This window comes from Rhincodon typus, chromosome 1 (genome assembly GCF_021869965.1).
Source record: "Rhincodon typus isolate 14 chromosome 1, sRhiTyp1.1, whole genome shotgun sequence".
Lineage (NCBI taxonomy): Eukaryota > Metazoa > Chordata > Chondrichthyes > Orectolobiformes > Rhincodontidae > Rhincodon > Rhincodon typus.
This window is the reverse complement of record NC_063332.1, coordinates 45,827,614-45,838,309: the sequence shown is the minus strand read 5'-3', so window position 1 is coordinate 45,838,309 and position 10,696 is coordinate 45,827,614. Positions and strand designations below refer to the sequence as shown.

General features: G+C 39.1%; 1 protein-coding gene across 1 annotated transcript in view; it reads right to left on the bottom strand.

The window, feature by feature from the left end:
• Positions 1 to 2,039: 2,039 nt before the first annotated feature.
• The window catches only part of ubap2a (ubiquitin associated protein 2a), a 108,922-nt gene continuing 100,265 nt past the window's right edge, over positions 2,040 to 10,696 (bottom strand). The window contains exon 20 of the mRNA XM_048611363.1: positions 2,040 to 2,051. Coding sequence (XP_048467320.1) covers positions 2,040 to 2,051 — 12 coding nt within the window. The remainder of the gene's footprint in view (positions 2,052 to 10,696) is intronic.

Here is a 10,696-nt window from a genome sequence, read left to right as displayed (position 1 = left end):
AATTGGCTAGTTCTCCCTGTATTCCGTGTGATCTAACCTTGTTAACTAGTCTACCGTGTAGAACCTCGTCAAACACCTTACTGAAGTCCATATAGATCAAGTCCACTGCTCTGCCTTCATCAATCTCCATCCTGCTCAACTGTCGGATATCGCATCCACTCTTCGCAGTCAGATTTGAATCTCACATTTGAATCAAGTCCTTGAAGGCTACAGCTGTTTTTACAACTTTTCCTCAATGAAAATCAGTATTTCCCCAGTTGGGGATACAGAAGGCATGATTAAATTTTTTTCCTTTTTCCCTACATTTCTCTTACTCTTTTATATCCTACCTGATAATTTCTGTTAACCTTCCTTTGTTTCTTTCATGGATTCTCTTCCATTGCATAATCTTCATTAATCCTTTATCTTTCTGTTCTCTCTTGGCTTTTTGCTGTTGACATTGAGGATGAAAACACAGTGCATAGCTGTATTCTCATTATGATTCACTCCCAGTGTTGGAAGCAAATGAAAAAAAGGTAAATATGCACCTAAAATTTCATATATTTTCCAAAATTTCAAAACTGTATTTTCTTAAATATTTGCTATGATGGAATAGGATACTTGCTGCTGATAAAAATACATCTTATCAAAACTTTTAGTCTTGCAAGAACACCAGTATAGGGGAAATCCAGCATTTGTACTGTATAAATACATTTCAGTGGCGAGTGAATAGGGACTGTTTAAATAGTAAAATTGAGTTTAGTTTATCAGTGCCAAATAATTGTCTGGAGCTGAGACAATTCATACTGGAGTTACTCAAAGTTCCACTTTCAAAGAGTGCACACTAACAAAATAAACAATATCTGAAATTATTTGGAAATAGAGATTGCAAAGTGAAATACAGGAACGTATTTCAAAAATCAGCAAAATTAAATCAATGTAGGTATCGCAGACCTATGATTCGAAGCAATGACTGAAAGAATTTCCTTTATTTGAATGTTTCCATAAATTTACAGAATAGCAACCAGCACTTCAGGATTTTATATAAATATTAAACAAATTAATTTACTCCAAATAATGAAGTATTTGTTTCTTTTGTATGTTAAATAATAATCATAGGACAAGATGCAAATAATATGATTCTTGACAGCTTTTAAATTGGAATAAGTGAAGACGTTTATATTAGTTGGACGATATCATCAGAGGTACTAGGAGATTTGCTGCTTGTTATAAAATGTGTTCTAAGAGTTAAGAAAGTTTCCGTGCTGCCTCATCTTCTGAACTGGAGGATATTGCTCTTTTCTTAAAAACGAAGGTCAAAAGTCATATGACCTAACAGGTCCATCTTTTTTGTCAATCATTGCAAGATCCTTCTATTCTTCCATTAGTGTTGAGCTGTACTGGATTTGGAACCCTTTTTGGTATTGATCTCATAGATGGGTTATGGAGAGTAGCTGTTTCTTTAGCTATTTGTTTGGTCTTCTCAATGCAATTAACCTAGCTAGGCTACCTCTGATGAATAGTTACTGATAAAAGGCTATTTCTTCATTAGAGAGACCAAAAGTATCAAATATAACCTTTTTGAGAAGTTGGCAGCCAAATTGATGACTTGTTTATACTTATGGATGTTGGGATCTTGGAAAAGGTGCAGAGGAAATCCTCGCATATGGTGCAGATGCGATATATTAGAATTATACCAGCTGTGTGGGACTTCAATTGTTGAGGGCGATTTAATAGACATTTTCAGAATTATGAAATGTTTTCATAGTGATAAACTATTTCCACAGTAAGGAGGGATCAGCAGCTGCTGGGCACAGAATTAGGAAAACTGGTTTAAAAAAAAAAAAAGCTGAGGTGATTTAAGGATAATTTTTTTAAGTGTGTCATGATGATCTGGGTTTCAGTGTCTGAAAAGATGGTGGAAGCATTCAATAATAATTTTAAAAATACAATTAAATGTATAACTTTGAAGTGGAGAAAATTGTAGATCTATCGGGAAGAGCAATGGATTAGGACTAATTAGGTAACTTGCAAAGGGACGACAAAAACATTAAGCTGAATTACCTCTTGTGCTGTAAAATAATACAGAACAATTTTGTCAAATTTATGAGAAAAGACAACATGGATAAATCATAAAGGTCTATAGTTCTAATCTGAGGAACACCACTGTTCAGAATGCTGGTCAGAATTCCATATTGTGATTTTAAAAAAAATAGTTCTAAAAATATTTGTTGAAACAGGTAAGCCTTTCAATGCAATTTGCCAGCTCAAATCTGCAAGGCTGTCCTAATTGTCCAGCTACATTTATCCATTTCACAACTTCATGTTTAGTTCTATACATGTAAAGACAGTTTTTGTTATGAAGCTTGTTTCCTGCAATGTTGAATTGTTGAAATTTAGTACAAAACAAAAAAGGCGGCCATGGCATTAAGTGGTCAGCTAAGGTTTTAAAAAGTACAGTTTTAAAGAAGATAGAAGATAGCTGGGAGGCTAATTGCCATGCAATCAAAATTGGGACTGTAAGTTTAATTCTTCTGCAGCTTGAACATGTATTGAACATGTTGTTGCCCTCTAAGGATCTTTATCACAACTTGACCACAATTACATTAGAATCTTTTCAATGAGATTTTGCCCCATTGCAATAATAGAGCAAGCCAAATTGAAGATCATATCATTTATGACTGTGACAATGAATGTGGTGTATTCTCTTTTGGTTCCCCCTTGACCTTTCAGCAATCTTTGATAGATGCCCATGAGCATGCCATCTTCCACCATCACCATACCTCGGTCGTCAAGTCTGAGGGAACTGCTCTTGCTTGGTTCCAAGCTTATCCACTTGATTATAACCTTCTAGCCTTCATACTATTATGTCTGAAGCTTCTCAAAAATCTATCTTTGGACTCTTTCCCTTTCTTAATGCACATACTGATCTCTGTCAGCATTATCTGTGTACAATCAGCTTCCACATGTACACTGACAACTTCAAGTTTCGTATTTCATCGCATCAGTCAATCCACCTACTGTCTCTGTGTGTTCTCAGTTCTTTTCATTAGGTGAATCGCTCCAGCACCAGCAACATTCGGGTGAACATCCTCTGCAATCGTATGCTTTCTATAGTGTCGCAACTAGAATAGGTTTTTGGTCTGTGATCTGGAATTCCTTTCTAATCTGTTTCACCATTCCACTTCCTCCTCCTTATTTCAGACATTTCTTAAAAATAACAGGGGTTTGAACAAGCTGTGAATCATCCTTCCAGATATCTTTGTCGGCTTCTGTTTCTTTGATTATGTTCTATGATGTTCACAACAAATTAAGCTATGAAAAGTGAAGTTTCCTTTTATCAGGACACATTGGTATCATGCATTTGGAATCATTTCAAATTCTGGAGTGATTGCAAATGTGAAAAGATTTAGTGAAGATATCCGAAGTCCTCAATTTACCTGACTTACTGAGTCAAATTAAAAGAACACTAGGGTTCTGTATTTAACAAGAAAATAACTGTCCAAAAGGAACAAATTGTCTTCAACCAATGGCACTTAGGAAATATGGACTGCTAAATTATAACTTGGCAGCTTCAACTCTGTCCTTTTTTCAATCTCCCCCCCCTTTTGAAACAGACATGTACAAGTTTATAGTCAATGAAGCAGTTTTGATTTATAGTGACAGGTGCATTATTGGAAATATGGATGCTTCTCACTTCCTGTGCTCTTGCCTTTTGTTTGTTTTATTATATATTAATACTTCTACAATTTTAGAATATTTTTCCCACTTTGGAACTCTTAAAACTGCAAATTTGAAATGTATTACAATATTCTAACTCACAAGTAGAAGAATATCAGTGCTGGAGTGCTGTAAATCCTAAGTAAATCTTTGTAATACTTTGCCTGTAATTTTGTGTTTACTGATAGTGACAATGTCATGTCTTTTTCATTGAAAAGTGGTTTATTCACTACCTTTTCCCTTCTGTCTTATTAAAATCTATTTCACGTTGCACAACACATTTATATAAAGTAAGCTTCAGAAAGGACAGGGAGACTAGCATCTGTAAAAGAGAAATGTAACAGTATCACACTTACTGTAGTCAAATACAGTACAAGCCAAATGTAGGTTAAAAATCAGAGATAACTAGATCCTGGATTTTGGAGTCTGTCTTAAAGATCTTACATAAACCATTATAATGGCCTCTCTGAGTGAGTACCAAATTGTGGAATTTATTTTTGTTCTGTCAGCTCAGTTGCCAGTAGAAACTGAATTAAAATTGTCCAACACTTCACATGTAATAGCTAAAGTCAAGGTAGAAATCTTAGTGCCATTACTTCAGCTGGTCTCAACCTTTGCTCCAAGGCAAAAGTAACGGGTAATAATTCACTGCATCATTGATAAGTCAATTTAGAAACTTCTTTGCCAGTAGGCTACTGTGCATGAATAAATCATGTTAAAGTAATAACATTTTAACATTCTAACTGATTATAAGTGTTAAAGCATTCTCTGATGGGTTTGTTTCAACACCCCTGAAGCAAAAGGTCTGATTGATCTGTTACAGAAACATGTCCTTTACACTCTGACCCCTTTTAACCATATTGTGTTTTCATGACTTGGAATTAGCAAACTCTATCATGATAAATTACTTCTAGATTCAGAGGATGCTATTATGTATTCAGCATAAATCCAGAAGCTGGAAAATATAAAACATTTGATTCAATTCAGCAAGTAAAAATATATTTGATGTCTCAGACACCAAAATATAGACATTTAACTCACAAGTAATATTTTGGCATACATACAACTCGGTTGCCTGTTTAAAAGACTTGATTGTCTTTCACAGATCCTCTTGGCAAACTCCTAAAATGAAGATCTTTGTTGGGCCACTTTGGTGGTTGTCTATTTCAGACCTAATGTGGCCAATAGATGCGAGCAGTTAGCCCTGGGATCCTTATGCATTCTGATGTTGTTTGTGGGTTTATTTATCCTTCAAGTAATATGGACTTTGCATGCTGGGCCAGCATTTATTTCCCATCCCTAATTGCCATTTTGAGAAGGCAGTGGTGAACTACCTTCTTGAACTGCTGCAGTACATTTGGTGTGCTTTTATGGTAAATCTTTTAGGGAGGGAGCTCCAGGAGACTTTGTTCTTTCACTGTCACTGCATCAATGATATAGTTCAGGATATCAAGTGGCTTGGAGAAGAACTTGTAGGTGGGTGTGTACCCACTAATCTGTTGTCCTTTATTCTTTTAGATTGTAGTGGCAATGGGTTTGGAAGTTGCTGTCTCATAGGCCTTGATGAATTTCTGCTGTGTTGGTGGTGGAGGGAGTGAATGTTTGTGGTTTTGGTGTCAGTCAAGCAGGCTGTTTTGTCCTGAATGGTGTCAAGCTTTTTGATTGTTGGAGCTGTGCTCGTCCAAGCAACTGGAGAGTATTTCATCACATTCCTGACTTGTGCCTTGTTGATGCTGGACAGGCTTTGGGGTGTCAAGAGGTGTGTTACTTGCTGCCGAATTCCTGGTCTCTGACCTGCATTCATAATCAAAGTACTTACATAGCTAAGGTAACAAAGTATAGAGCTGGATGAACACAGCAGGCCAAGCAGCGTCAGAGGAGCAGGAAGGCTGACGTTTCGGGCCTAGACCCTTCTTCAGAAAAGCATCTGCAGTTCCTACTATCTCTACTTACATAGCTAGTCCAGTTCAGTTTCTGTTTAATAACCCAACTATGTTGATAGTGGAAGATTCAGCAATAGTAATGCCGTTTGAAAGTCAAGGGATGATGGTTGGAATCTCTTTTGTTTGAGATGGTCATTGCCTGACACTTGTGTGCCATGACTGTTACTCACCACTTTTCAGTCAGGCCAGAAAGAGGAAACACCCTAGTGCTGCTACTGGTCCTGGTCCTGCCCCCAGGCCCCACATCTGACCCAAGTGTGCGACCCTGTTGTTGAATTCTGATATACCGTCCTGTCTCAGATGCTACTTGTCAGCTCAGGCCTGGATATTGTTCACGTCTAGTTGCATTCGGACACAGACTGCTTCAGTACCTGAGGAATTGCGAATGGTGCTGAACATGTGCAATCATCTGACTTTATGATGGAAAATCATTAATGAAACAGCTAAATATGTTTGGGCTTAGGACTCTACATAGAAACATAGAAAATAGGTACAGCAGTAGGCCATTTGGTCCTTCAAGCTTGCACCACTATATTAATTATGATCACGGCTGATCATGCAATTTCAGTATCCCACTTTTTTGCTTTCTCTCCATTACCCCTTGATCCCTTTAGCCACAAGGGCCATGTCCAGCTCCCTCTTGAATATATCCAACAAACTGGCTCCAACAGCTTTCTGTGGGAGAGAATTCCACAGGTTCACAACTCTGAAGAAATTGTTCCTCATCTCAGTCCTGAATGGCTTATCCCTTATTCTTTAGACTGCGACCCCAGTTCTGGACTTCCTCAACATCAGGAACATTCTTGCCGCATCTAGCATGCTCAGTCCCAACAGGACATTATATGAGATGCAGAGATAGTAGGAACTGCAGATGCTGGAGAATCTGAGATAACAAGGTGTAGAGCTGGATGAACACAGCAGGCCAAGCAGCATCAGAGGAGCAGGAAAGCCGACGTTTCAGGTCTGGACCCTTCTGCCCCGTCATTCTTCTAAATTTCAGCAAATACAAGCCCAATCAGTCCACTCTTTCTTCATATGTCAGTCCTGCCAGAAATCAGTCTGGTGAACCTTCGCTGGACTCTCTCAAAGGCAAGAATGTCCTTCCTCAGACTAGGACACCAAAAACACAACTATACATAATACTCAAGGTGCGGCCTCCCCAAGGCCCTGTATAACTGCAGCAAGAAGGATTGTGAAATCTTGAGGATCACCTGGAGCTGTGTACTAGACCTCAGTTGACTGACCCAAGCTGTCATCTTTTACCTTTAAACAGAGGAGACTTATCCCCCGATTCCCATTGAATCCAGTTTTGCTCCAGGTGTTTGAGCCACATTTGGTGAAATGCAGTCTTGATGTCAAAGGCAATCATTCTCACTTCACTTCTGAAGTTCAGCTCTTTTGTTCATGTTTGAACCAGGGTTATAATGAGGTCAAGAACAGAGTGACCTTGTCAGAACCTGAACTGAGCTTCAGTGAGTAGGTTATTGATAAGCAAGTACTGGTTAATAGCAGTGTTGATGATTTGTTAAATTATTTTACTGATGTTCGGGAATGAACGGACAGTGTGTTAATTGGCCAGGTTGTATTTTCATGCACAAGACATACCTGAGCAATTTTCCATATTGCCAGCTAGATGCCATTGCTGTAGCTATACTAAAACAGTTTTGTTAGGGCTGTGGCAAGTTTGGAACTACAAGTCTTCAGTTTTGTTGTTGGTCAGGCCCTGTTGACTTTTCAGTATTCTGTGCCTCCAGCATTTCTTGATATTCTTGAATTGGTATCTATGACGCTGGGGACCACTGGAGGAGGCTGAGTTAAATCATCTGTTGGGCACTTTTGGCTGAACGTTATTATGAATGCCTCAGCCTTTTCTTTTGCATTGATGTGCTAGGCTCCCCCATTGTTAGGTTAGAGATATTTGTGGAACCGCTTCCTTAAGTGAATTGTTTAATTGATTAACATCACTTATGACTGATCAGTGAGATTGAGATGAAGTATGGTTTTCCCTCTTGGTACCCTCACCACCCTTCAGTTATCGAGCAGCTTGGTCAGTGTTGGTGCTGCTGAGTTGCTCTTCGTGGACATTGAATTCCTTATGGGGTGTGGAAGAACGGACAGAGAGAAGGGAGTGGAGAGTATTTCCATTCTTGACCTGATGCATGAGATTGCATTTGGTTCAGAGATAATATTGAGGACTCCCAGGGCAATTCCCTCCCAAATGTATAACAATGTGTTGCCACCTCTGCTGGGTCTGGCCTGCAGCTGGTGCAGGATATAGAGATGGTAATTGTAGTCTCTTGGACATAGTCTGTAAACCCTATGATTATAAGGGTAATTGTTATGATAGGATCAAGCCCAGGTGCCCAGATGATTACCTGGGTCTCTGGGTTACTGGTCCAATGAAGTCTTTGAAGATTGCAATTTTTTAGTCCATTGTCAAGTGGTCAAAATGAGCGTCAAAAATTAGACTACCTTTGGCAGGTGCTGCTACAATATTGCAGCACTGAGCGATGTTCCTGGTTAACCTGATATCTAATAAACTTACCAAAAGTAAAAATTTCAAAGATAATTAACTATGTATAATAATTACAGATGGTGCATTTGGCCACCTTTTGAAACAGTCTAAAATTCTGATGGCAGTTTACTTTTTAGCAATGACTGGATCTTTTTAGATATTAAAAGGGATATGGAAAGAGAGCAGGAATATTGTGTTGAGAGCATCCAGAATGATCATATTAAATGGCAGAACAGGCTCAAAGGGTTAAATGATCTACTCTTGCCTATTGTTTCTATACAAAGTGACTTTGCCTGTAAATCTGTCCTGCCTCTCTAAATGTCCAAAGTGCCATTTGGAGCAGTTTAGATTTCAGCAAAGGCAGACAGAATTTGATCAAAAAAGGGAAAATAGACTGAGAGTAAGCTTGCGGGGGGCATGCAGACCAATAGTAAAAGTTTCTATAGGTATGTGAAGAGAAAAAATGAGTAAGGTCCCCTACAGTCTGAAATGGGAATTTATACTGGGGAATGAAGAGACTGCAAACCAATTAAATACACATTTTACATGAAAGAAGACCTATATAACATAACATACCAGTGGGGGGAGGTGGAGGTGGTGGGGAAGAGTGGGTGTGCGGTAGTGGACACAGTGCCCAGCGGGAAGGAGGAATTGAAAGAAATTAATATTAGTAGAGAAATGCTGTCGGGGAAACTAACAGGATTAAAGGTAGATAAATCCTCAGGCCTGATAAGCTTCATCCCAGAGTACTTAAGGACGTGGCTGTAAAGATAACAGATGTACTAGTAGTCATGTTCCAAATTCGAAAGGCTCTGCAACAATTCCTGTGGATTCAGGGTAGCTAATATAACCCCATTACTTAAGGGAGACAGTGAGAAAATAGTGACCAAAAATATAGACTTGACTCCAGTGGTGGGAAGAAAGATGTGACGGCAGAGTGCTTGGAAGATATTGACAAGATGGGACAGAGTCAGCATGGATTTGTGAAGAACAAGTCATGCTTGACAACTCTGCTGGAATGTTTTGAGGATGTAACTGGAAGATTGGATAAGGGCAAGCCAGTGGATGAGATTTATTTGAATTTTCAGGAATTTTTGGTAAGATCCCAGATAAGTGCTTAGAAAGCAAAATTAAAGTGCATGAGATTGCAGGTTGTATATTGAAATGGATTGAGAACTGGCTGACAGACAGAAAAAACAGTAGGAATAAACAAGTCATTTTCCAAGCAGCAGGCATTGACGAGAGGGAGACTGTGGGGATTAATGCTTGGAACCCAGCTATTCACAATATGTATTAATGATTTAGGTGAGGAAACTACATGTCATCTCCAAGCTTGCAAATTACACTAAGCTGAGTGGGAGGGTATTGTGAGGAGGATGCAGAGAAGCTTCAATGTGTTTTGGAGAAGTTAAGTAAGTGGGTAAGTACATGACAGATGCAGTATAATGTGTATAAATGTGAGGTTATCCATGTTGATAGCAAAACTGGCAGCTGAATATGGTGAATTGGGAAAGTGAGAGGGGCAACAAGACCTGGGTGTCCTTGTACATCAGTTGCTGAAGGTAAGCATGCAGATGCAGCAGATGGTAAAGAGTGACAATGGTGTGTAGGCCTTCATAGCAAGAAAATTCAAATACAGGAGCCAAGTAGGACCACACTTGGAGAACTGTGTACAGTTTTAGTTTCCTTATCTAAGGAAGGATATTCTAGCAATTGAGAGAGTGCGAGAAGGTTGACCAGACTGATGTTAGAATTGTACAGATTTTATAAGACTAGATAGGGTAAACTCAGGAAGGATGTTCCCGATGAGTGGGAGCCCAGAGTGGTGGGTGGGGTCACAGCTTAAGGACGTAGGCCATTTCTCAAAGAAACCTATGAAATTCTATCAGGATTAGACAGGGTGGATGCAATACAGATGTTCTCCATGACCAGGGAATCCAGAACCATGGGTCGTGGTCTAAGGATAAGCAGTGGAACCTTTAGGACAGAGGAAGAATTTCTTCATCCAGACGCTGGTGAGCCTGTGGATGTAGATACAGTTCTTAGAACTGAAGGAATCAAAGGATATGGGGAGAAAGTGGGAACAGGGTACTGAGATGGATTATCAGCCATGATCATATTGAATGGTGCAGCAGACTCAAAGTGCTGAATGGCCTACATTGTATGTTTCTATTATTTGTTGTTTCCATGTCTTGTTGCATTGTTGTGCATGGCAGGGAAGCATGTGTTTTCAGTTCCTCCTGTAACAACTTTTTAATCACTTCTTTCTTGCATTCACCTCTCTTTACTGCCACTGCAACTTTATTTCATATTGTCGCAGTACCATTCTCATTTTTGCTGACCTGCCTAACCTTAGAATGGTTACAGTACAGAAAGAGGCCTTTTGGTATTTCATGTCATCGGCTTTCTGCAAGACAGCTCAAACCTCTTCCTGAAATGTTCAGGTGTTTTTTTCCCTCTGTCACTCTGTTTCTTCTTCCTTGTCTTCCACTTCTGATTTTATCTCTTTCCCCAAAGGCCCGTTTACCCGTAAACTTAA